At 44.0% G+C, this 27,699-nt stretch overlaps 2 protein-coding genes across 2 annotated transcripts in view; one reads left to right on the forward strand and one right to left on the reverse strand.

Annotated features, from left to right (window-relative positions):
• Positions 1 to 27,413, reverse strand: part of FZL (FZO-like protein) — a 46,467-nt gene extending 19,054 nt beyond the window's left edge. The window contains exons 1-7 of the mRNA XM_087387878.1: positions 26,893 to 27,413; positions 25,810 to 26,718; positions 25,144 to 25,727; positions 24,773 to 24,841; positions 22,438 to 22,635; positions 22,143 to 22,274; positions 12,856 to 12,942 (exon numbers count right to left, since the gene is read on the reverse strand). Of these exons, the coding sequence (XP_087244004.1) occupies positions 12,856 to 12,942; positions 22,143 to 22,274; positions 22,438 to 22,635; positions 24,773 to 24,841; positions 25,144 to 25,727; positions 25,810 to 26,542 (1,803 nt within the window). The 5' untranslated portion in view covers positions 26,543 to 26,718; positions 26,893 to 27,413. The remainder of the gene's footprint in view (positions 1 to 12,855; positions 12,943 to 22,142; positions 22,275 to 22,437; positions 22,636 to 24,772; positions 24,842 to 25,143; positions 25,728 to 25,809; positions 26,719 to 26,892) is intronic.
• LOC147892011 (uncharacterized) lies at positions 3,167 to 4,114 on the forward strand. The gene has a single exon (XM_087387956.1). It carries the CDS (start codon positions 3,182 to 3,184, stop codon positions 4,112 to 4,114), a length of 933 nt encoding a protein of 310 aa, XP_087244082.1. The 5' UTR covers positions 3,167 to 3,181.
• Positions 27,414 to 27,699: the final 286 nt, after the last annotated feature.

The raw sequence follows: 27,699 nt of genomic DNA on the forward strand, positions 1-27,699 counted from the left end.
TGTTTTCATTTCAATTGTGATCACTGATTTGAAGCAAATACTCAACAAAGTCAGCCCCCTGCACCAATGCTCTCCTTTTGGGTCCAACGAGGGGTTGCCCTTAGGCTGAGGTGCCTCCTTGCAAACAAAAAGCAAACAACAAATCAGCAGCATTTTTACATGGGGAAAGGGGAGGAATAGAAGGAGAAGGACAAGGAGGAGAAGCAAAAGAAAGAGGATAAAATAAAAACCAGAGGCAGTTAAAGCTCGAGGATGTTAAGAAACGTTTCAACTGTAGTGTACATGCACCTGCTGGTGTTGTGTGGGAAAAGGGCCAGAAGCATGCAGCTAGTAAATGCTAATTATGTTACAGATTTGGTTGCACTATATCTTGAACATCAACATATGCAAATTCATGCCTCACTTTCAAGAAAGATGGGGTATTCGTTCTTGGATTTTGGTTAGTGGTATTTGAGAATTATGGGAAAGATGACTCGCTCGATGGTGCTCAGCTGCAGTCAACATGGCATGCGTACACAAGACTATGGGTCAGCACATGCACTTTGGGTTGCACTTTGTTGTCAGGAGGTTGGACTTTGGTGTATCTAGTGACAAGGAAAGATTGTTGGGCCATGCTTACATCACTCCTAGCATGCCTGATTTATCTCTCTCAGAAACTAGAAGCACCATGTTTCAACAAAGACATGGTCTTCTTTGCAACTAGCATCCAAACATTGGATCCCTATGTTGTCTCATATGTGAGAACTCTAGATCCATGGAATGTTGAGGGATTAGTGAAACTTATGGAGCTGTTTGAGTCTAAATACAGCGGCAAGGACAGCATAGCCAAAGATGCAATGCAAAGATAGCTCATTGAAGCGCTCATGGAAGCTACCATGTGGGGTATATGGCAAAGCAATCAATGCTTGCCGTATGGAGAAAAGTGGGCAGCAAAGCACAATTGGTGTGTAGAACAAAACCCATGGGAACATCCGGAACTTATGTGATTATGGAGCTTTGTGATGATGAGCGTTTGAGTTGGAGATATCATAGTCAAAGAGTGTGAGCTGTGTTTGGTTGGTGAGTTATACTAGGAGTTCTAATAGTAGTTCATGTGTGAGTCGTGTGTGAGTGCCACATGTCACCATGGGACTTATCCTATATGCACTTGGTGCTAGTGTGTGAGTGCATAGCCTATAAAGGCTTGTACTTCACTTAATTGATGAATGAATGTGAGCCTTTCCATTATGTCTTCATTTCAGTATCATTTCCTTCCTCCCCAGCCTCTCTCTCTCTCTCTAACACACACATCATGTTTCTAACATGGTATCAAAGCAGGTCAGTCCTGCCCTAGCCGCCCTGCCACGTCATCATCTTCCTGCCCTAACCCTAACTCTGCTCAGCTCTCCTTCTTGCAGCCGCCTATAGCTGTCTCTTTCTCCCGCCTCTAGCTGCCTCTCCTTGCAGTCATTTGCATCCGTCTCTGCCAGCCCACAGCCCGCCGCCTCCATTGCTGCCTTCATTCTACCTCCTCCAGAGCCACTTCACCTCTATTTTCTGCCCTTACAGCCAGACGCCTCCATTCAAGCTCTCTTGGAGCACTAGGCGGCCTCTTACCTGCTGGTCAGCGTGTTTCCTTAGACACCTGCAAGGTTTTCGACGCCCAACCTCATTTCCACCTCTAGCTGCCTCTCCTTGCAGTCATTTGCATCCGTCTCTGCCAGCCCACATCCCGCCTCCATGATATGCATGCTATGCACATTGGTAGAGGAGGAGACCGAGGAGCACTTCCTATGCACTTGCCCAATATACTATGAGATTCGAGGATGGTACCCTTGCCTCTTTCAGGAGGGACATGGTGTTGGGCCACTCTCTCGAACAACTGATCCACTTTCATGACAGGGTTTGCGTTGGCCTCTATTTGATGGAGATGCAGCAATGCAGAGACATTGTATTATAGCAAATCAGGCAGCAATAGGCGAAAGTGCCCCGGAGAGTGATCGTGCTTAGTGACACGTCACAGACTTTTATGCCTTTGAGTCAGCCCCAAGACATATTGGAGTAGAGGAGGAGGAGAAGATAGTTGACATGAGGACAGCATGGATCAATGGGAAGAGATGGCACACAGCAATGGAGCCAAGGACACAAAGACCACACACGATGCTTTGAGGTTGACCAGAGCACGAACGATGGAGGTCTTGCCCATCCCAGCTCTACTCAAAGGGGGCCATCCGAGTTGAGGCGCCACTCTTGATATGGCCCACCGGATACAGAGATCATGGATCCCATGCCCCCCGCCATAGCGAGAGACAACCCCACAGACACAGATATATTAACATCCTCACAGCCCACAAGGAGCCACCATGGCATCTAGTTTATTTTAAGTACTAGTTTCTGAGTTCTAAGTTTCATAGCATAGCACTCAACAAGGACCTTAGCGAGCCCTTTGCCTCAGCCCACGATGGCTTGTATGAGTTACCCTTGATTGTACTTTGTCTCATAGGACCTTCTGAAGCTAGTAATACATCTCTCTCTCTCTCTCTCTCTCTCTCTCTCTCTCTCTCTCTCTCTCAAAGTGGAGATCCGATCATGCCCAACAATTACAGGACTATCATGATTGGCCATTGCCTGGCCAAGATATATGGATCCATCTTGGAAAAGGAGTTGAGCAGATGGGCAGCAATGCATGGACACAGAGCGGTAGGACAGGCAGGTTTCAGGCGAGGTTATACCACTTCGGATCACATCTTGACTCTCTGGGCACTCATAGAGGAAGGCAAAACATCATCATATTGTTGCTTTGTAGACTTCCGCAAAACCTTTGACACAATCCCACGGACCAGGATATTGGAGTACCACATGAGATGCAGTGGGGGATATGTGCCTTGTATGAGATAGTGATGGGCCGAGTTAGAGCACCTAGAGGGCTGTCAGATGCAATTATGAGTACTATTGGCGTGAAGCAGGGGTGCCCTCTCTCTCCCACACTATTTGGCATATACATTGATGAGCTCTCAGAGTATATCGACAGGATAGGAGGACCTAGACAAGCCTAGCAGGAGTGTTGATACCCATACTACTCTATGCAGATGATGTAGTTTTGATTGCAGATTCTCCGGAAGGATTACAAAGACATTTAGATGCACTACAGGCTTTTTGTGAGGACAGGGATCTAACAGTAAACCTTGGGAAAACCAAGGTGATGGTATTTAATACTACACAGGCTTGGGTGACACGCTCACCACAACAGTTCACTTTCAAAGGTGAGACAGTAGAGCAGGTACGATCTTATGTGTACCTCGGGGTGATCTTTTTTTGTCCACAATTTTCGCTGAGAGCCACGATTGATGCCAGATTGGATAGAGGCTATGCAGCTTTGGGGGCACTAGAGAGACAGTGTGCACATGTACAGTTCCAAGAGCCACGCACAAAATTATGGTTGTCTGAGACATTGGTGGTGCCCACACTATTTTATGGTGCAGCTATATGGGGCCCCAGTGTAGGGGGTGCAACTGAGTGGAGGAGAGTGGAAAGGCCATTAGTGACATTGATTGCCTGCATGATCCGGAGCAAGTCATCTGTACCACATCCGATAATACAAGCTCAATTAGCCGCTGCTCCACTAGTGACTGAGGCTCTGTTCCAAGCAGTAACTTGCATACATCGATTGTGGGATCTACCTGGCTCCAGATATGCACGGTTGGCTATGATATCATCCAGGCAACTAGCAGAGGAGGGTCGAACATGGTGCTGGTATGCTCAGCTACAGAGATGGTTAGTAGAGCATGAGTTGACAATGGATGCACTCCCACCCTTTCAATACAGTTTGGATTGTCCCAAGTTAGACCTGTCTCGCCATGACCGAAACAAGATCATTAGAGCTGATATTGTCAAGTTGGAGACTGAGAGAACCTCGATTAGACCACATGAGCCCTTAGGGAAGAAGATGGCACACTACCAGAGCCATTTTCTTCATTTAACTCCAGATGAACTTATAGCCAGGCCAGCATACATGGACAAACACCTATCTCACGGGCTATGTAGTATTATTGACCAAATTCGAACCTCATCACATCAATTGAGAATAGAGATAGGGAGATACACCCACACAGCCCCTCAGGATCAGATATGTTAGTTATGCCAGTAGGAGGAGGAGATAGAGGAGCATTACGTATGTAGATGCACAGCATATTATGAAATCCAAGGAAGATACCACTGTCTATTCAGAAAGGGATTTGGCCCACTCCGTAGGGTGATGGAGTACGAAGATAAAAAATTCTTGAGTTTGTTTTTATCAGAGCTCAAGCGACATAGAGAGACTTTGTTGGGAGACAGACAGCCGAGACCACCCAGGCAAAGTACACTCAGAGACTTCTTCACTGCCAACACCTCAGCTAGTTTTATGCCCTCCCCACCATCAGAAACCCCTGGCGCCACCACCACCACCTTATCACACAGGCAGATTGCCACTCTAGTGGTGTGATTTTGGACCGAGCCATCGCCATATCCAGGTCACGGAGGCCCGGGCCCCCAAGACTCCGTGCCTAGCACCCATATCTTCATCGGATCCATGCCACCATTGCCAAACACCAGAAACGTGTGGCACCGAGTTATGAGATCCTAGAGCTGCCCATGATTGGGATTTTTGACATAAGAAGAGTGCAACCTTTTTATTGATTAGCTTTCTGCCTATGCTGATCAATTGGTACTTTTAGTAAATACTTGCTTGGTATTTCATTAGTTTTGGGTCACTTGCAGTCCCTCTGACTGTAAGTACCTTTAGTAGCTCTCAGCCTTCAGCTTATTTATTTTGTTGTTCTCTTTGATGAGACAACACTATCAACTGTTTTAGTCTCATAGGCCGTTTGGCCTTTTAGAGACGTTAATATATATCTATCTATCTATCTATCTCTCTCTCCCCCCCCCTCCACTACCCCATCTCCCTCCTCCCCCTTCCTCTGCTCTTCTGTCCCCTTTCTCTACCCTCTGTTCTAGGTAGACAACTGTTTTGCCCATTGGATGTTCTACACACTTGTTCATGCCCCTAGTTGCATGAATAGTAGCATGAGTTGATGGCCTCTTCCTTCCCCCTTGTCGTTGACACGCATTGTCCCATGCATTAGTAGTCTCGTGAGGACTAGAGAGCAAGGTGGGGGAGGGTAATAAGAGTAAGCATCAACTAAGTTCCTGTAACAAGGAGACAGCCTAATGTTGGGGTAAAGGCACATTGCCACCCTTTAAAAGTTATGACCCCTATGATTGTCTTAAGACAGTCATAGGGTGAATCCCTAATCCTAATAAAACCTATGAGTTTGTGGTGTGGCTCAACACATTTTACACACCCACACTTCTTGTGTCTCCCTCTCCTAACGTTCCACTCCTCTCTTTCCCTCACAAGTGGTATCAGAGCCTTTCTCTCCCTCTCACTCCGGTCTACCCCTCCCTCTCCCCTCGGCCCTCGTGCCCTCAGCAGCGAGCATGGCACGGCAGCAGCGACCAGGGCGCGGCAGCAGCGAGCAGGGCAGCAACGCACGCGAGCAGAGCGCCAGCGCGCGCAGCGCGCAGGAGCAGCTGCGCGCAGCATTTGCGCGAGCAGCTATAGCTGCAACAGCAGCTAGCTGCTACCCGCTACCCGACGGCCGCAGCCGACCAGGTGGGCACGCGCAGCGCGCAGCACCGGCCGCGCGCAGCCAGTCGATCGGCTGCAAGGCACCAGCCGCGACCAGCCGTACCGGTTGTACGGACGCCGTGACAAGTACAGCCAGCCGTACCGACTGTACGGACGCGTGCAAGTACAGGTACAGTCGTACCGGCTGTACCCTCAACCAGATCTTCGACCTTTTTTTTTTGGATCCGTGCCCTCGCAGGTACAGGGTACAGCAGGTATCCTGCGCAGGTACAGAAGGTACAGCAGGCACAGATTTTGTTTTTGGGGGAAGAAGGAAAAGAGAGAGCACTCTACTCTTTTGCGTGGTACTTGCAAGTACACGCAGGTACAGTAGTACAATGAGGTTTTTTCTTGATGCATTCCCGGAATTTTTTTTTCAGTTCTAAAACTGTGTGTTTGAGGTACAGAAAGTACACTCGTGTCCCTCGTGCTTGAGGTGACTAGTGCCACAGTGTGTGGTAGTTGCACAGTTATTTTTTGGGAAGGTCAGATGCCTTAATTTGCAGAGGGCTTTTATACTTTTGCTGAGTGCAAATCTCAGTTTTCGGGTGACAATTTCATAGGGCTTTTGCCTGGAAGTGTATGCAGTGTATGCCTTGAGGCAGTGTGGAGCCAGGGTGCCGACATTGGTCTTGTTTTCCGCAGTGTATCAGTGACATTTCTTTGCAGGTCACATTTTGTGTACAGCACTTAGAAAATCTCACTTGAGCCACGCTTGGCCAGGGCGCATCGAGTTTACTCGGTCCCTAACTGTCCATCGTTGACAGTGCTCAAAAGATTTTCTCTTCAATGTTTGTACGTTGGGATCTGTGTTGTTACTGTGTACACAGGGCCGTTTATGCATTACATTGTCAGGTGAAAGTGCCAGGAGAGTGCTGAATTTTGTATGCTACCTCATTGTTGAGGGTGTTTTTCACTTGGTACACGTGTCAAATCAAGGGGCTTTTGCCCAGATTTTGCTTGTGAGCACTTGAGTTACTGTTTGAGAACTTCAGATGCCTTTTATCCCCTTGGCAGAAGGGTGATTGTTTGGGATTTGTCCCATACTTTGTTGCAGGTTTGTGACAGGCTGAGGTGTTTGGAGCCTTTTTCAGTGGACAAAACAGTGTATGACAAGTGGTTTATGCATATAAAATCAATGCAATACCTCATCTGAGGTGGGAGAAGTGATCAGGACATCAGTGTTTTGTGTTTCGTCAGATGATGATGCACTTGTAAAGCACTTGTGGAACAGCTGCAGCATTCTGTAGTTACTGTTTTATGCCTATTTGAGCACGGTACAGTGTGTCAGAAGGTACAGTGACTGGAGGGAAAATTTTCTGTTTTGCTGCAGATTTTTTGACAGTAAAAAAACAGCACTATTGTGAGTGCTCCTGGCTCTTGATAGAGCAGGTTTTCTGAGAAATCAGAATTTTATTTAGTCATTTTTTGACTTACAGGGAGTCAGGCACTTTCCTTGTCTGATATGGCATCAGGGGGAAGTGAATCCTCAATACTGAACATAAAGAAATTGGAAGGGGCACACGATTATGCATTATGGGCAGAACAGTGTTTGAATGTACTTCTGCTAAAGAAGATTTCTAAGCCCATAAGGGTGAAGGGTGTCAAGCCATCTGGAATGGCAGATGATGAGTGGGAGCAACTTGATCTGTCCGCAAGGGCAGCTATCATGCTTACTCTCACTGATTCTCTTGTGTTCAATGTTCAGGCTGAAAAGACCTCTTATGGCCTATGGCAGAGGCTAGAAGAGTTGTATGCCCAAAAGAGCTCAGCTAGTAAGGTTTATTGGTTGAAGAAGCTTGTCGACCTTCGCATGAAGGAAGGTACAGCTATGACCTCACACTTGAGTGAGTTCAATGCCATCTTTACACAGCTTATCGCACAGGGATTGAACCTTGATGAGGAGTTCAAGGCTACTTTCTTGTTGTGTACCCTCCCTGAGAGTTGGGACACTTTCAAGACCACTTTGTCAAATTCAAATGTCACTCTTATGTATGCTGATGTGGAGAGCTCTCTCCTTATGGAGGAGATGAGCAGGAAGAATAATATGGGCAGCAAGTCTTCCAATGCTTTGCAGGTACAGGAAAGAGGTAGGACTCAGCGGAAGGGGAGATCTGCTGGCAAGTCCAAATCCCGCAGTCATTCCCGTGGCAAAAAGGATATTGAATGCTTTTACTGTGGCAAGAAGGGTCATGTGAAGTCTAAGTGCTTTTCAAGTTTATACGAGATCAGAAAGCCAAGAAGGCTGAGACAAAGGATGCAGGCAGTGGAAGCAAAGGCAAAGGCAAGGCCAAGGCAGATGACTTGGATGCAGTGAATGTTGCAGCACAGGACAGTGACAGTGACAGACATGATGTATTATGTTCTTCTGATGTAATTGCACATACATTGGTTGTTGATGGCCATGACATGCACACTTGGCTCTTGGATTCAGGTGCTTCTTTTCATGTTACGCCTCATAGGGAGTGGTTTACTTCCTACACAGGTACTCATGGAGTTGTTCACCTTGGGAACAACTATGCATGTCAGATTGCAGGGATTAGCAGTATACAGATCGTATTCCCTAACAGACGCATATTTATGCTTGATGGTGTTCGCCATGTGCCGCAAATCAAGAAAAATCTGATTAGCACTGGCTTGTTGGATGACAGTGGTTATCACACCACATTTGGGGATTCCAAATGGGTAATTACTGATGGCCAGGTTGTAGTGGCTGAGGGTTATAAGAGTGATACCTTGTACCCTCTTTATGTTTCCAGTGTAGGTAATCATGTTGTTGCCATAACCGAGCTGCCAAAGGTTTCATTGTGGCATAGCCGGTTGGGGGACATGTCCGTTAAAGGAATGCTTGGTTATCTGCCGTCTCTTTCATTTGCCTACTTGTGATCATTGCATTTTTGGAAAGCATTCTATAACTCCTCATAAGAGGAGAACTCCCGAGAAAAGAGCACCGCTTGATCTAGTGCACACTGATTTGTGTGAGATGCCACAGCTATCACTAGGGGGTGCAAAGTATTTCATTACTTTTATTGATGATGCCACACGCAAAGTGTGGGTCTATTTCTTGAAGCATAAGAGCGATGCCTTAGATGCTTTCAAGAAGTTTGTCGCTCAGGTTGAGAATCGGACAGGACGCAGGCTGAAATGCCTCACATCCGATAATGGGGGTGAGTATGTGTCACATGCTTTTGTACGGTTATGCGAAGCTAAGGGAATTAAACAGGAACTCACAGCCCCTCATAATGCATCTCAAAATGGTGTGAGTGAGCGGATGAATCGAAGTATTCAGGAGAAAGTTTGATGTATGTTGTCTTATGCTGCATTGCCCCATGGCTTTTGGGCAGAAGCCGTGCAAACAGCAGTTCACCTAATTAACAGGTCGCCGAACAAGGCTTTGGAGTTGAAAGTGCCAGAGGAGGTGTGGTCTGGCAAGCCACCTTCATATAAGCACTTACGTGTGTTTGGCTGCGAGTGCTTTGCTCATGTACGCAAAGAACTGCGCACCAAACTGGAGCCAAAGTCTTCCAGATGCATCTTCATGGGTTACGGTGACGAAGGTGAAATGGGGTACAGGTTATGGGATCCTGTCAAACGGAAGATTATACGCAGCAATGACGTCATCTTTAAAGAGGATAGTGTACACAAAGAACCCGTGCAACCTGTGGAAGACAGGAGGGTTGTTTATGATGATGTCGGACAGCAAAGAATGCCCATTAATATGCAGCAGCAGGCTGCTGTAAATAACCCTGTTCAAGAGGGTATACAGGCTGAAAATCAACCAGACAATTTTGCCAATGATGCACCACTGGATATGCCAGCAAATGGCGCTGTGGGACAACCAAATATGGTGGTACAGCCACCCGTCATGCTTGATGAACAGGCTAGACAGCAGCCTAATACGGAGCATTTTGTTAGGAGGAGCACCCGTGTACAACGACCTCCTGACAGGTTTGTTCCAGAAGCCAATAATGTGGCTGATTTTATCATGCTGACAAATTGTGGTGAGCCTTCCAGCTTCAAGGAAGCTATGGGAAGAACAGAGAAAAGGAAGTGGGAGAAAGCCATGCAGTCAGAAATGGACTCCCTACTTCAAAATGATACATGGGACTTGGTGCAGCTACCTGCAAGCAGAAAGGTTTTGCCATGCAAGTGGGTTTACAAAGTCAAAGTTGATTCAAATGCTTTACCGAGGTATAAGGCCAGATTGGTTGCCAAGGGATTTAGGAGAAGGGCATTGACTTTGATGAGATCTTTTCCCCTGTAGTCAAGATGACTACTTTGAGAGCAGTGTTAGCTCTTGTTGCTCATGAGGACATGGATTTATGTCAGATGGATGTGAAGACTGCTTTTCTTCACGGAGATCTCCATGATGAGATCTACATGAGTCAGCCAGAGGGATATGCTGTTAAAGGGAAAGAGCAGCAAGTGTAAGCTCAAGAGTAGCTTGTATGGACTCAAGCAGGCGCCAAGAGAATGGTACAAGAAGTTTGATGCCTTCATGCAGTCCCAAGGGTATCATAGGTGTGAGACCAATCACTGCTTGTACACCAAACGGGCAAAGGATGGCAGTTTGATGCTACTCATTCTATATGTGGATGACATGCTGATTGCCAGCAAATCTCAGCACGAGATCATTGCTTTGAAGAAGCAACTACATAAGTCTTTTGACATGAAAGACTTGGGTGATGCAAATCACATACTAGGTATGCGGATTACTCGTGACAGGTCTAAGGAACTTTTGTTTCTGTCACAGGAAGAATACATTGGCAAGGTGCTGCAGAGGTTTAACATGGAAGGGGGGAAGTCTATTAGTACCCCGTTGCCTCCTCATTTAAAACTCAGCAGTAAGGACAGCCCCAGATCAGATGATGATAAGGCTGAGATGGCCAAGGTTCCGTATGCATCTGCAGTTGGTTCTTTGATGTATGCCATGGTTGCTACTCATCCGGATATTGCTTTTGCGGTGGGAGTCATCAGCAGGTATATGGCAAATCCAGGCAAGCGGCACTGGGAAGCAGTGAAAGGCGTCTTGAGGTATCTCAAGGGTACCAAAGACTTGTGCATATGCTATGGTAGGCAGGATGCATTGGTGCATGGTTTTACAGATTCAGACTATGCAGGGAATGCAGATAACCCGAAGTCTACTACCAGTTATATTTTTACATTTGCAGGAGGTGCTATATCATGGGTGTCTCGGTTGCAGAAATGCATTGCACTGTCAACCACTGAAGCTGAATATGTTGCAGCCACTGAGGCTTGCAAGGAAGCAATATGGCTTACTCGGCTAGTGGGAGATTTGGGCATTACAGGAGATATGCCAGTTTTGCATTGTGATAGTCAGAGTGCTATCATGTTGGCAAAGAATCCGGTCTTTCATCAGAAGACCAAGCACATAGATGTGAAATACCATTTCATCAGGGAGGTACTGGAAGACAAGCGACTTGAGCTTGTGAAGGTGCATACTGATGATAATCCTGCAGATTTGCTCACTAAGAGCTTGCCTACAGAGCGGTTTGCACATTGTCGCCACATCATGGGATTAGGATGAGACCATTCTTATTTTATGGTCTTGTATACAGTAACTGTATATTGCTGTAATTTTTATTCTTTTCTCCCCTTTAGGCACATTGGCCTTTAGGTGGGAGGTTGTTGGGGTAAAGGCACATTGCCACCCTTTAAAAGTTATGACCCCTATGACTGTCTTAAGACAGTCATAGGGTGAATCCCTAATCCTAAATAAAACCTATGAGTTTGTGGTGTGGCTCAACACATTTTACACACCCACACTTCTTGTGTCTCCCTCTCCTAACGTTCCACTCCTCTCTTTCCCTCACACCTAACTCAGGCAGTAGTGAGCAGGAGAGAGAGTGAGTTAGGCTATCTCCCTGTTACAATTCTTGCAATATCCTTTGTGATACAATGAGACAATTCGACTGGCAATGACTCTCATTGTATCTATGACATGTGCTTCATCATGCAATTGATCACAAATTATTGAACATCCTCCACATCAATCCCACTCCATGTTCTTGCGATCTCCTTTATGATCCTCTACTCTCAAGAAGCATGCCTAGCTCATCAAGGAACTTCTGCGATCAATCGACCTCCTGATGGAGTTTAGGTTATGATTTTGGAAACTTTAGGAAAAAGAGTGATGAAGATAAACTCGTTAAATACACGATGAGTCTCAAGGCAAGCATTTGTTATGAGCTTGTAATGTTTGCTCCAACTGAGTGAGGCTATCAAGAATCATGCATCCACATACTTTGTTTGGGACATCCACATACCATCATTAGTTTGGCCAAAGTCACTGTCATATCATCCATACAAAGGATAGCACTACAGAATCGGTCTTTGATTGCAAAATTACTGCTTTGCCTCATTGGAAGTATGCACAGAGCCCTCAGACAAGAAAAATTGATGTTGTCTCTCAATACTTTGCATGAAGTTCTAGCTTGAATCTTCATCCTATAAAGTGTTTTTTTAATCAATGGGTTGCTATACCTTTGGCATTCCCACAACCAAGTAAGACAAACTCATCATTGATGCTCATATCTAGAATGTCAAAGTGCACACTTTGATGAGTCCGACAAAGCTAAAGCATGCTGAACACGATTTAAAGCTTGTAATTTTAAATTATCTGCTCAAACAAATTCAAGCAATGTGGTTTCATTCCAAACATTGGACTTCTTGCCACCTCTCGCCCATTGATTAGATCCTTGAAGTCATCTCTAACCACTCTCACGTTCGTCCTAAGTAAAATCGAAGGCAATCTTTTAAAAACTAAAGAGAGACAAGAGGCACACCTACAACCTATAAATAGAAGTAGAAATTTACAGATTCCCTAGGCACTGTGACATGGACTACACTAAAAGCTTCTACATATGCCCGAAAACCATTATGACAATCTATTCCACAAAGAACTTTTCGAAAGGTAAAAAATGAATTCACTTCTGATACTCTTCATGGCCAATGCAAGTGGTTCTCTTTTACAAGTTGCAATTAGCAATCACTTCATCTTTAGCAATTCTAAAACTTAAACAACATGTTCTTGCAAGATGTGATCAAAATCGCAATTCAAGTGCAGTATATCCTTGTAAGATGTGATCAAAACTAGCATATATATTTTTTTATTTATTTAGTTCCTTACAATAAGCCCACCTTGATTGCATGTTAAGGGTACTAGGCTACAGTTGGACACAACATACCTCTTTCATGTCGGAATACATGTCACACTTATTCAATATGAAAATTATCTTTTTGCCCCACTGCCTGATATATCGAAGAAATGTCATCTGCCAAACAGCCACGTGCAAGTTTTAAAATTCTTATTGCCATACATACACTCTAAATTCAAATATTCAAAAGACAATGTAAATCTTGGAATACTTCATGCCTCAATAATCGCTAACAAGAGGATGTCTTCCCCCCTGAAATTGATTCTTTTAATTTAAAAAAGGACAAAAGAAATTGAGCCTCCCGATGTACAAGATTACATGTATCCACATGGTAAAAATTGGGCATGACAAAGCCCACACGTGCTTGTACTAGACTAAACGTGATGCAACTGTCAACTCAAGCCAAAACTTCCTAGTCATCTCCAAAGGTCAAACAAGTATATAATGCTTCAGAGGACGAGTGTCCTTCATTGGAGAGCCACATTTTTCAAAGGCTATGCACAAAGATTCAGCCACGCTTCAAGCAACATAACCTATGGATGAGCATGCACATGAGAATCTTGCCAAGAGTAAATAGTGCAGCTGTCATGACAAGAGAAATCACTAATCCGTGATTAGTAGACATTAAAACATTATTATATATTATACGCCAATGGTGTAACATGTATATGTTTTTATGATGGACACCGACCGATTTGTTATGGCGGTGGATCGTCTCAGTAGATAGGACTAGTCGAGCTAGAGCCACTGCTTCAGACAACATCGAATTTAAACATGTGATACTTATTCTATTAATAAAAATGTGCACACACGTGTCTAGGTCCTAGGGGCAATAGGAAGGGAAGGGTGCATTAAGGTCCATTGAATGGTAGATGCATGGGTCATAGGCCAAGGGTAGGTGTAAATGGGAAGATGAAACTTGAGTGATCTCAAGGGACATTAATGAAAGGGTATCACCTTTTCATTGTGAATCTCACGTAGCATTCTTCATTCACCTTGCATTCATCCTCCCTCTCTCACACACCTTGCATGTAGGTCAAAATAGAAACAAGTACTCTCACGAGGACGCTCTTTCCCATTGGAGGGCCAATTGGCATTCAAATTCTGCATGCATTGCACACATTTGCATTCTTGAGAAAGTTGGTTCTTCACATTTGGTATCAGAGCTTCGACGATCCACTACCGGGACGGAAAGAGAAGGAGAACAGTTGTCTGATTTCTGGATTTCCTAAGGGCTGTACTTTCTTCGTTCAACAATGACAACGGTTTGATTCTTCCCAGTTCCATTATGTCTCCGTACATGTGAAAGGGATGGGAGGACTTGCATAAAGCCTGCTCTATCCACTGATCTCCTGCAATCGATTGAAAATTCTCTCTGAAGATCCATTTCTTTCAATAGGTTGGTTGCAAACAGAGTCAAACTATGTAGCAAGTCTCTTAACAAACACCACCCACAATGGGTGGGTCTAATACAGTTCGTTCGGCTAAAAAAGAAGATACCATGGAGACGTGTGAGCAATTTCAAGCTTCCTTGTACTATAAGTTTCCTCACTATGTCCATGGATCTGGGAGGCAATCAAAATGCTTCATTATCCTATGTTACCCCTTGCAATAATCTGCAAACAATCCTAGCATTAAAACCCAACACATCAAATTTATTTAGCATTCTCAATATGCCATAATGTCAGTGCTTTGCACATTTGAATATGGATCACAAGCATTTCACCGCGATTATTTACGCAAAATAGGGCTTGATTCTCAATTACATCCACATATACCTAGATGAATCCAGGAACATTCCCAAACTCATCCTCTAAAAACACAACATAGTGCAGATTCAATCTCACGATAGTCACTCATAAGATTGAAAACCATAAACTCCATCACGCATAGTAGGGACTAGCTACTACGACATCCCCACTGACGTCATCAGCGCCCAACAATGGGTGTAGACCATAGTATAAAAATATGCTCTCACACATACAAATCCACACACCCACACATACTTGAGCATCCATTTATACAAAGTCTTCGTACTGAGTTTCTGTCAGCACTCCGGAGGTGAAGGGCAAACTCAGCCATGACGAAGGCTAGCATTGAAGGAGAAGGCTAATCAAAAAGTAGTCCACAGCATATAACTACGAGCACTACTTTTTGTTTAGTTTCACTTGACCAACTTATCCATCCAAAGCCAAAAATATGTAATCCAGGATGTATCTATTCTGAAGAAACCCTTTCCTGATAACTCTCTCAAGAACGGGGGAAATCATCTCGTATGAAACGTTAAGGAGAGTAACAGGTATCCAATCTTTCAGATGCAGACTATTTCTTTGTGATAGATAGGGATGGTGATGCATTAATAGACATTTTAGGAGAGACGCCAGTCACACCAAGTGGCATTAGCCATCGTAGTTAAGTCTGCACCTTCGAAATCCTAGCAGCTGACATCAACCCCTGGCTCCTTACCATTCCTAACCACGTCGATACTTTTCTTAAGATCTCATTTCAAGGGGGATGTCAGATTCTCATTATCCATTTGTCTTACCAAGGAAGGGATAGCATCTATACATCTGTATATAGCCTCAGCCCGAATTTTCGAAGTCATCATGATAATTTCCTCCTCTAAATTAATATTTTATGCGTTCACCAAGTTGAGATGCTGCAAATGATAGAATTTTTTTGATGGGCGTGCTTACTTTTTCATCAATTAAGATTTGCTTTGCCAGCCTACCACGATCACAATCACCATCATTCAAGTGCAAGTGTTGCTTGAGGATAGGAATACTGAATTTTACAAAAAAGAGGTACATTTATGACTAACTCATCACATTACACCTATTTAGGGGTTAAGTTAGACCTTGATAGGCAATATGTACTTGTCAAGTGTCACAAACCCCTATCAATATGTACTTCTGCTCTATAATAGCTCAGAATGGTGTGAAAATGCACTCCTGCTCAAGAATCAGATAGTGTATGTTTCATAATATATATATATATATATATATCTATATATAGATATATATCTATATATCTATCTATATATATCTATATATATCTATCTATATATCTATATATATCTATATATATCTATATATAGATATATATAGATATATATCTATATATATATATCTATATATATATATATATATATACTTACATATATCTATATATACATACATACATACATACATACATATATGTATGTATGTATGTATGTGTGTGTGTATACATATATATATACATACATACTTATATACATACATATGTATATGTATGTATGTATGTGTGTATATATGTATATATACATACATACTTATATACATACATACTTATATACATATGTATGTATATAAGTATGTATGTATATATATGTATACACACATACATACATACATACATGTATGCACACTTCTTTTTTTTTTAATGAAGCCAATAACTATATTATTAACATGAAATCAATGTACATGACATTAGACTCCAAAAGAGAGCCTAATGGAAGAACTCAAAAATAGTCAGAAAACACTTCAAGGCTAGTAGCATCAAAGTCCCTTGCAGCATAACTATCATATAAAGATTGCTTGAGGGACATTCTGAAGAAAATATATGCCTGAGGAAACTGTTAGCCCATCCTAGAATGCAATCTCTGTGTCCAAATGGTCCATAGTACCCAAAAATGAGTCCAGAGAAAGAAAAGGAGGAATGGAGACATCTAAGATGAGAAGCATCCAAACATCCAGAAGAGTTTCCCGAGTCTGATAGAGGGAAACCGAAGCCGAGCAAATGAGAGACATGAGTGATCAATATCCGAGAGTGCGGGCAAGATCATAATAGATGGGGAACTGTCTCGCGGTGATGAGAGCAACGGGGGCAGGAAGGGGAAGCAATGCGACGTGCTGCCAATTTCACCCCAATGAAAAAAGCTCCCACTATACATCTCCAAAAGAAAAGCCTCTGTTTCAATGGCAATTTGGCTTTCCAAATTTTCATGAGGCGTGATTGCCACCAAGATAAAGGCCTATCCAAATTCCAAAGAGTGTTGGCATGCTTATCAATCCATGGCGTAGGAAAAAGAAATCTGTAGACCATCGAGGAGGCTAGATTATGCATTGAAAGCGAATAGGTAGCAGGAGATAAGGAAGTCAAATTCCAGTCCAGTAATCTGTCCAGTACAAACAGTGGAGGAACAGAAACAAATGGCTGCAACATAGTTGAAAGTATTCTCCAAATGGACCTATGATGCAAACCCAAGCAGAATGTCCTGCAAGCTTGTGGAAATGAAAGCATATAACCTTGTTGATCCACAACATCTCCAACAAATCTTATGCCCAATTTCATAAGATTATATGCTTTAATAGGTGCCTGTAAAGCGAGAGGCGATTCAAACACCTTGCTCCAATGGATGCTTTCCAAGCGAAAAGAATTACCATGATGAGAAGAAGCACCTATCCATTTAGCATAAGAGAGAATTCTCTTCCAATCATGAATAAAAGCAATAGAAACAGGGCAACCAGGAATTTTTCCCTGAAATGTGGTCATGACTGCTTCCCAGTGATCTGTAATCCAATGCCCATATGCGTGGGACGTCATGTTTCCACACATAGCTACTAACATAATAGCCCATGGCTGTTTTTGCTGAAAAAAATCAGCAATCATAGTGCTCTTTCTTGCCAACATATGAACCTGAAGATTGAGAATATTCAGCCCCCCATGAGTCTTAGGTGAACAAATAGACTGCATGGGTAGTAGTCGCAAAGCCTTTTTATGAGATTTGCTTTTCCAAAATATCTCCATAGCCTGGGACATATAGGAAGCCAAATGCTTAAAAGACCAGGGAAGAAGAGGCAAATAAAATTGCACATATGCCATAATGATGGACTGTACTATCCGAAGTCGAACATGTAGAGGCCAAGTGGACAAATGCCAGTATTCCAGCTTCTTGTTGATCTTTTGAAGCACCCATTTGAGCTGCTGTTGCGGGGTAATATTCCAGCCAATGGGATACCCTAGATGCCTCACAATAGTATGGGAAGAGATAATGTCGCCTGGCCAGAGAAGTGTATGCCAATCAGCTTCTTTCAATGCTAGAAGATTTGATTTCTGAAAGTTGATATGCAGTCCAGCAGCTATGCCAAAATCATTCAGAGTATGCATCAAATGAGAGAGGTCACTTTGAGAGTTCCTGAGCATAAAATATGAATCATCAGCATATGCCTGTGCAAGAAATGACTGTGCCCTTGGAATTTGCAAGCCATGAAGCTAAGCTGTATCTGCAAGATGATCCATATGCAACAGTAACGGATGGGTAGCAATGGCATACAGTAAGGAACTAAGAGGGCAACCCTGTCTCACTGAGCGGGTCATAGTCCAGGTTCTTGACAACCCACCACCAAGTAAATACTGCGCAGTGGCATGAGAATAGAGCCAGTAAATAATATGGACCAGCCGAGGGCCAAATCCCAATTTATGCATAGTCTGAAAGAGAAAATCCCAATGGACAGTATCAAATGCTTTTGCAATGTCCACTTGCAGAATGAGAACATCTTGTTTGGAATATTTGGTATACTCAATTGCAAGCAAAGCATTGGAGATATTGTCAGTAATCTGCCTTCTGGGAACAAACCCATACTGCCTGGGATGAAGTCCTGCTTGCAAAATGAAGCGAACCCTGAGGACAATCATTTTGGCAATGAGTTTGTAAATAACTGGCATAAGAGATATGGGCCGCCAATCAGCCATCGTCTCACACAACCTTTTTTTGGGGATCAATTTGACAAGGCCATGTTTCCAAGAAAGAGGAAGAGATTGTTCTGCCCAAGCATGATTGATCATTAGAAGAAGAGTGTTCTTGAGATCACCCCAAAATGCACGGAAAAATTCAACAGTCAATCCATCCCAACCAGGAGAGCTGCCTTTACGTAGATGACTCAAAGCATCATCCAGTTCATTAAGCATAAAGGGCTGCTCCAATGCATGAGCCTGTTTCCGAGACAATATAGGCTGAACATGCGTAAGAAATTGAGACCTGACTGCATTCACTTGCATCAAATGATCAGGCTGAGGAGAAAAGAGATGCTGGAAATGACTAGAACATTGCGATTCCAATTCTGATTTGGAGCTGGTCCAGGTGCCATCATCTTTCCTCATCCTGCAAATATCCTCCTTTCGCCTATCTGCATGGAGGCAAAAAGGCTTTGGAGGAGCAGCCCTTATCCAAAAGGGGTTTCATGCGAGCTCGGATTTGCCACTTCTTTAATTTGCGAAGATCATTTTGATGGATGATATGAACCGCATAAGCACAAGAATCCTGTTCAGAAGAGGTAAGCTGCCTATGAGAACTGATTACATCCATTTTTTGCTTGTGAGATTGAGCCCGTTTCAGCTTAATCCTGAGGTTTCCCATGTAACTCCGTCCATAATCTTGAATAACAGCCTGCAAGCGATGAGCAAGACTGATCCAAGCAAAATCCATGTCCTCCTGAGCATGTAAGAGGAGGGGGCGGACAGCCACTCTCACCATGTTCTGAAATTGTTGATGAAGCAGATAAGCACTATTAACATGGAGTAGGCGACGACCAAAAAAAGGCATATCATCTGTCAAACGTGCTATAGATAAAGTCAAGCACACTGGAAGGTGATCAGATAGCAAGAGGGAATGATCAACCCATAGTGCACATGTAAAACTAGCATACTGCTGAGCATGCAGCAAATACCATCTGTCAAGTCGAGCCCAGTAATGAGTAAAGGCATTGTGATGATATGTATAACCCATATCTCTATCCCTTGTTGAGAGCCATAAATCTTCTGCATGCAGAAATAAAAGCATATCTTCCCAATGTCGAAGCTCAGTGGGGATCATATGAGAACGATGAGTGGTATTGTCTTGAATGGCAGGCGAATTATTGAAGTCTCCACACAAAAAGGCATTGGACAGCCATGGATATTGTTTGAGGGAGGCCCACATTCGAGCTCTAGTCGCATAAGTTTGAGAGGCATAAACAGATGCTATTTCATAGAGATCAGCATGACAGATGCATCTGATCACCATCCATCGACCCTGGGGGTCATTGTAAGCAACCATGGGCTGCATATCATGTTTTACCAGCATGCAGACCCCCGAAAAGTGCATTGTACCAGCATAAAAAATATCATAACCAGCATAGTGGCCTTGCTGGCCAGCCAAGAAGTGTTGATTGTGTTCCTGTAAAGAGATTACATAGGGGTGCATTCTATGTACATAGTGCCAGAAAAGTCTCCACTATGTACATAGTGCCATAAAAGTCTCCACTTATTGACATTGCAAAGACCCTGAACATTGTATGTAATGCAAGTAATTGAAGTAGACATAGAAGATATGTACAGTCAAACCCAAAAGCATAGTAAAGGTATAAGTTGTAAGGCCTCAGCCATGACATCAACATCCACCTGGCCTCCTAGATCATTAGCTCTATGATCCTCATCATTGTCACATACAGGGATGCCCCTCTTTAACACATCAACCCACAGTTGAGAAGTGAGGCTATCAGCAGGGGTAGAGGTCTGACCAGGGGTGGAAGTTGAAGCATCCGAATGGCAAGATTGTAACGGTCGTGGTTTGAGTGCAAATACCTTTTTGGGTTGCTGCCAGGCACCCTGGGGAGAGGCATGAGATTCTGAAATTTTGCACTTTCCCTTATCCTTTTGCTTGGCTGAAACCTGAACCACATTTTCTTTGGGAGGGACAGATTTAGATGCCACATCACCCAGCTTGGTAGGCATAGCCTTAGGCCCCGGGCCATAAGTTGGGGGGGAAGTATTTTCTGGAGCAATAGTTGTGGGTGGGAGCTGATGCAGGACTGCAGGACACTATGAGGCTAAGTGGCCAAACTTATGACATGTGAAACAAGCACCTGCAAATACTCCCCATTTCAAGTCAAAATATTTTTCACCCAGGGGAACGTCCTCCACTTCTACCGCAATGGAAGGAGGGGTTGGGTGATCTGTATCCCAAAGAACACAAAACCGATTGCGATTACCCGAAGGACGGGGTGGGCATACAACTTGCCCCAAAGTAGCTGCCAAACTTGGTAACTCAGCCCTCATATAATCCGGAAAATCCACTACCTCAACCCATACAGGGCAGTGATGTCGAATGAGACCGTGATAATCCTTATTTGGCGACCATGGCATGACATGCACCATTTGTCTGCCATAGAATAGAGGTGACATCTCCAATATCTGCTGACGATATGAGGCATCCAAAAAGTGCACTTCATAAAAACCTCGAGAAGCAAAGTATACTCCTTCAAGAAAGCAACCTCCCAACAAAGCCTGAACCCACTGAGCCACATCATTTGCTGAAGGTAACTTCCCTGGGAAGAAAATGATAACTGCTTGCTGAGAGAACTTTCGAAGAGGAGCGACCAATGAGGGCAGCTTCAACTTATATTTGAGGGCAGGCCGGGGGAGGTTTGGCCCACTCCTCCGGCTGTGATGAAATTCATCTTTGAGCATGTCAAAAACATAGTGCGCATCTATGGAAGCTGCAGTAGAGAAATCAACTTGCTATCTTTTGGAGTCCCGGGTCGATTCCTTGCGGGAGTAGCTTTTAAACTGGTCCTCCATGGAAGTAAGCAGGGCGGGATTGATGAAATTGCAGAAAAGAAACAAAACTGTACGACAAGGTTTGTACAGGCAAAGAGTACGGACGAAGTGCAGGACAGGAGTACGGACTGTACGGACCGTACGGGTATACGAAAGAGGCTGAGTCATACGGGGATGCTGTTAGGGTGCGCAGGAGCTGTACGGGAGAACAAAAGTGAGCGGGGATGCTGACGGAGCACGGTGGACTAAGCTGTATGGAAAGGGACGGGGGGGTACGGATATACAGCAGGGGATTCAGACTAGATACGGGGATGACGATTAAAAGAGGGACGGATACGCTCGGGGCTGCGCAGGGAGGAAGCGGGCTGCTCGTACAGCCGTATGGTGGACGTACGGCGTCCGTACACTTGTACGGACAGGGCGCGAGCCTGTACGGGAGCTTGGCGAGGCTGAGCAGCAGCACTCTCTCTCTCACGCCAACACACACACACCACATCATACATACATACATACATACATACATACATACATACATACATATATATATATATATATATATAGAGAGAGAGAGAGAGAGAGAGAGAGATACAAACTGGGACAAATAAGCAAGTAGCATATCAGTCTCATAGATAGTGGGGTGGTTTGTGTTGCACGTAACAAAAACTTTACCAGAATAGAGAGAAATCTTTACATTCGTTACAAAGGCTCAATATTGTAAAGGAGAAATGTGAAGATACCTCGCTTTCAGTGAAGGGTCTGTCAGCAGATAATACAAAAAGCACCAAATCTGCTCGAGGCACAAATTCTTCCGTTAGTCTTTGCTGTCTCTTGAGTATGACATTCGTGCCTGGAGTATCCACAAGATTCATCTGCACTGACCCCAAGAAGTTCAAACAACATGAGATGCAAGCATTAAAAACTACACCAGTACAAAGAGCACAAAACATTGAGGAAAGGTAATCTGCACGACATGCAAAATAAATTACCAAATTGCAAATTCTTTTAAATGATGATTTGAGGACAGTGACTGACTTGTTTCAAGAGTTCAGCTGAGAGATACTGTATAAAGTGGCCATCCGAATGCCTTTCTGATCTCTCCTTTCCATCTCCACCATTGCGAGCATGCTTGAGCAAGGTGATCTCATTTGTAGTTGGAAGCACACCCTCATTTAAATACCTCTGCCCCAGAAGAGCGTTTATTACAGAGGACTTTCCAGAATTAAATTCACCCTGGAATCATCAAATCACAAGGCACTGTTACTACACAGCAGCCCCTCATGGAAGACAGCATGACCTGAAAAAGGATTAGATCCTAATAACCCAAAAGAATGAAGCAAAGCCTGCCAGAATGATGATGGTTTAGAAGCCTTGGATCCAAGAAAGTCGGTAAGGGCCTATTCCCACTACCAGTTAGGGAGCACTAGTTAAGGCTCTAAACAGAGTGTTCACATAAGCATTCCCATTGGCATTTAGAGAGTCTAGTTAAGTTAAATCTCTTAACAACCCGTTAAAAATGCTTGTGAAGCCAAAGAAATTGGAATGTAAAAATGAGCAGTGAGAATGCTACGTTAATTAAGATTCTTTTTAAGAAATTGTCATGGTCAAGATCAACTCAAAACTATACAACATGGGTACTCGTTTGAAAGGTGAAATTGGAATGTAAAAATGTAATGGTTAAGGGTGAGCAGTGAGAATGCTAAGTTAATTAAGATTCTTGTTAAGAAATTGTCATGGTCAAGATCAACTCGAAACTATACAACATGGGTACTCGTTTGAAACGTCTTGAAGAGAAGAATCCGTTGTGGCATTGACTTTAAATGACGGACTTCGGATAACCATTTTGTATGAAAAATACCCCAAATTACCCCAAATTTTTTAGTTAGTGCATAACATAACAGGTTTCAATGGGAATGCAATTCCCTTGTTAGCATTAATATTACTTTAAGGGAATTGGTTCTGCTAAGGTCACTAATATAACCTAACTGGTAGTGGGAAAAGGCATTAGGAGAAGATCAAACATGGGCCAGAGACTCGTTACCAAACCCTTCATATGAATGAGAGAACTTGTACTGCGTAAGTCCGATTCCCCAAATCAGACTAAGAGCATATACCTAGATAAGTCCAGGCACTTGCCCAAACACATCCTCTAAAAACACAACATAGTGCAGTTTCAATCTCATGATAATCACTCTTACGGTTGAAAACCATATACTCCATCACACATAGCAGGGACTAGCTACTATGACATCCCCACTGATGTCATCAGCGCCTACCATAGTATAAACATATGCTCTCACACATACAAATCCCCAAATCAGACAAAGAGCATACCTAAATTTAATGTAGCATCCACGTTACAGCTCTTATTTCCATAACAATCAATGCATTGCTTGCTGGCCAAAAATCCATTTGTGATGCTCATCGCCTTATTACTCAGAATTCTCCTGGCTGATGTTGTTCCATAAGATCAGATAATATAAGCATTCTTCAATCTCCATGCTCCCTCTATTGCAGCCAATGGTATTCCAGGAGCTTCTTGGGAACACCTTCCACTATATACCTTCATGCTCATTGTGTCTTACAAGAAAGGTCAGGGCACTAAAACTCCACATACATGCACCTTCACAGGCCTCCTGCCAAAGACGTGATATCATCAAACTAAGCTTACTGCTGGGCGATTCCTGCCAACCTCAGTCCTCTCAAATGAGTATGCAAGATAGTGTGAGGCTTCATGCATGGCTCCATGACCTCACCAATCATCATCCTTCTGACATCCTCAGACTCCAGAGTCCAGTTGTACAATTGAAAAAGCCAGTATCAGCATGGGGGTAAAAATAATGTCAAGCCATCCACCTTACAGAATTGATGAAATCCATCAGCTGTATGCAAAGCAGTTTTCTGACAACTAAAAGTTAAGATTCTACGTCTGCAGAAATCATTCATGAGAACAGATTGTGATTTTAAAATGAGATTAAGGGTTTCCAAGACAGCAGACAATTTAGAGCTTGTGGTCCACTTGCCTTGCATTAATCACAATGAGACGTCAGGAATACCCTATCGCACACATTGATAATGCTGTTTTGACAGAGTGTATGCTGCTGCTTAGGTACTACCCTACACTTGTCCTAAACAAGCATTGCTCACTACATATAACATACAGCCTATCTTCTCATAGGTTGAATAGGGCTGAATTCGTGCTTTGCCCTACCGTATCATGAATTATAAATAAACTCCACTATGGATAGTGCACTGTCATTTTAAAGGTGCACGAATCACAAGACGTGCCCTCATAACTTTAAAACAATGTGAAACAATGCAGCTATATTCATGCGTTATAATTTATAAAAGTAATTTCCATAAAGCTTACCACAATCATTAGCAGGAAAGGTTCATCCAGCTGAGCAACGGCATCCACAAGCAGCGAAACCTCTTCCATCTGTCAGAAAGAGAAAAAAGCCAACGCTCTCCCTTAAAAGTATGAAGCCGCTCCTAGCCCCACAAAATCTATCCTTTTTTAGATTCTCTTTATCAGTAACACTCGTCTCATAACATAGAAAAGGCATACGCAAATACATGTTTCATGGCGTAGTTGTCAAACAAAATCATCACACACACTGAACCCAACCATATGTTGCAGGCTTCAAACCCTAGCCTAGGTCCTTAAATTAAGAAAGTATCTAATCTTGTAGCAGCAAATTAGAAATTCATCAACTTTGAAATCGAAAATGAAAACCTTACTTCGGGAGAGGCTTCGCGGACAAGTTCAATCAAAGATGTCAATAAAGTGCGTTCATCCTCGAGGATCTTTTTGGCTTGAAGATCCAAAGCCGTGGTTTGAGAAGTGGCACTGTTTTCGGTTGTACTGCTGCTAACTTGGCGGGGCATCTGTTCTGGCGTAGCAGAGCCTACACCACTCACAGACCTGTGTTGCAAGCTAGTTCTCATTGCAGAGACCAGAGATGATGCCAAGAGGCGTACACCATCAGCCGCAACATTTTTCATATCGATGGCATCAAATACAAGGCCACTTGCCCCTGCCTGGAATGCTGGAGAAACCAAGTTCTCAGCTCTAGTAATTGATGAAAGGCTTAAAGCTGATGCCTGCAAGAAGATTGGAATGCTGACTCCTTCACAAACACTGCTAAGGAGGGTGTTGGCATCTTCATCTTCTGAGACTTGGAGTATCAAGAGGTCTGCTCCTTCACTGGCAGTGGCACTCAGGGCTGATTGAGTTGAGCGGACGCTTCTGGCTACAAGAGGGAAAACAGAATTCTCGGCACTAGCATTCTGCATTGTGCTCCGGGCAACCACAGCAGGTAAACCTGCATCCAGCATTTTCCTGATTATCAACAAACAAATTGTGTACACGAAGAGAATTGAGCGTGTTTGGCACAGAAATCCCACCTTCATCCGACAGAAGCACCCCACTAGCTCCGGCTGCAGCAGCGATGTCAACACGTTCTGCTACAAGAAGCTCTGCTCTGCCTCTTAGTAAAGCCTTCAGAATGCGCGCAGCTTCATAGAGTCGGGCTCCCCCACCGCGTTCGTCGCTTCCTGAATCTAATATAACCATCGTCAATCCGCCTGCAATTGCCGAGTCCACCATATCCAAGAACTCCTTTGCTCCTGGTCCAACTACGTCCGCTCCTGTCACCATGATCACAAGTCCCGGAAGTCGCACCTCGGCCCTTCTCGAGCCACCAGGAAAAATGCCTTTCAAAGCTTGCCCTTTGTCCTGAGGAGCGCCTGAAGCTTCAATTTCTGTTCCTTCGGCGAAGGCTTCTTCACGCTCTGCAGTTTCTAAGAAAACCGCATCCGCACTGGGAATACCCGCAGATTCAACGTCCCTTTCCACAGCCTCTGTCGGGGCAGCACCGTTCTCCCAACGTTCGAGAGATGAAGTGCCATCAACGTGGATGCCGTTCAAGCGCCTTACTAGTGCACATCTCAAAGGCGAGCCGCTGGAGACAAATCTTCGATAGAGTTTTTGAGAACAAGTTTTCCAAGGCGCTCTCTTCGGTTGAAGCAATCTGGCGAATTGAAATCGAGGTCCACCGTTCTCCAACATAGTAGGAGTAGCACTATTTTCGAGTGCAAGCCATCGCACATGACTTATATCTAGAAAATTCGCGGCCATCTCCTACGAAGCCAAAGTGAGCGAGCTCCTTCTCAGACGTCACCCTGTCATCGTAGCAATTGGGGCATCTTTCTGCGTGCAGAGAGAGCTTGCCCAATGTAGCCACTTGTAGGGAATTCCAGGAGAGAGAAGACCAAAGAGGACGGGACTGGAGGTTTTTGACAGTGCTCCAACTCCTAAGCAAGAGATGAAGACGGCATTGCAAGAGAAAACATCATGAGCGGTCGTAGACGGAGCAATCACGCTATTTGTAAACGAAAGTCGACGACGCCAAATCCACAGTCGTCCTTCTTCGAAACTCAATTCATTTTTCAGGAACACAGAGCAATCCTATTAAGCATTGAACGCACCTGTACGGGATTGAATGCTCGAGTTGCAGCTGGAAATAAGGAGCTTTCCAATCGTTTCTTTTTCAGGAGCGACAGCAGGAATTTGGCATCAAGTGCGCCCTGGAAGCGTGTGCAGATATTTCAATCGTTCAGGAGCGACACCGGTTCTTCGACCTTCGCTTGTGCAAAATGCTTGAGCTGCTGCTCTCTGCTCCAGGCCGATTCGTTGAAGCGCAGCTTGGCCGGTGCAAATCAAGCCGATTTCTCCGAGCGAACCGCAAAGGAGACCGATTCCTTCAAGCGAACGTTTGGCTGAGCTCTGCTCCAAGCCGATTCGTTCAAGACCACAGAGGCCAAGGAAAAGTAAGCCGAGACATATCTTTGTCTGCGCAAATCCGTAAGCTGGAGACGGAAGGGATGGAGATGGCAATGCAGGTAAAGATTGGAGAAGAGGAGATGGAGGTGGAGATGATGGAGATGGAGAAGGAGAATTTGTGTGGTGGTTCTTCTTCTTTTTCCTTTGTTGAAAGAGAGGACGAAATGTGTTTGTGTGGACAACATTAAGTTACAACATAAGCCTTTGTATTGGGTGTACCTTCTTATCTCTTTGCATAAATAAAAAAATAACAGAGTTTTCGTTATGGACTCTTTATTTGCTGCACGTCATCCTCCCACAATCTCTTTGGATTACCACGTTTTTGTTCCCTTATCCTCTCTCTCTCTCTCTCTCTCTCTCTCTCTCTCTCTTCCCCGAATCAGCACACTTGCGGACCGGGGTGTTTCGAGGACATTCCCGCTCACTGCTACATTAGCACGAATGCTCAAAAA

This window comes from Dipteris shenzhenensis, chromosome 17 (assembly GCF_047967505.1).
Source record: "Dipteris shenzhenensis isolate YYH24624 ecotype China chromosome 17, Dip_SZ_1.0, whole genome shotgun sequence".
NCBI lineage: Eukaryota > Viridiplantae > Streptophyta > Polypodiopsida > Gleicheniales > Dipteridaceae > Dipteris > Dipteris shenzhenensis.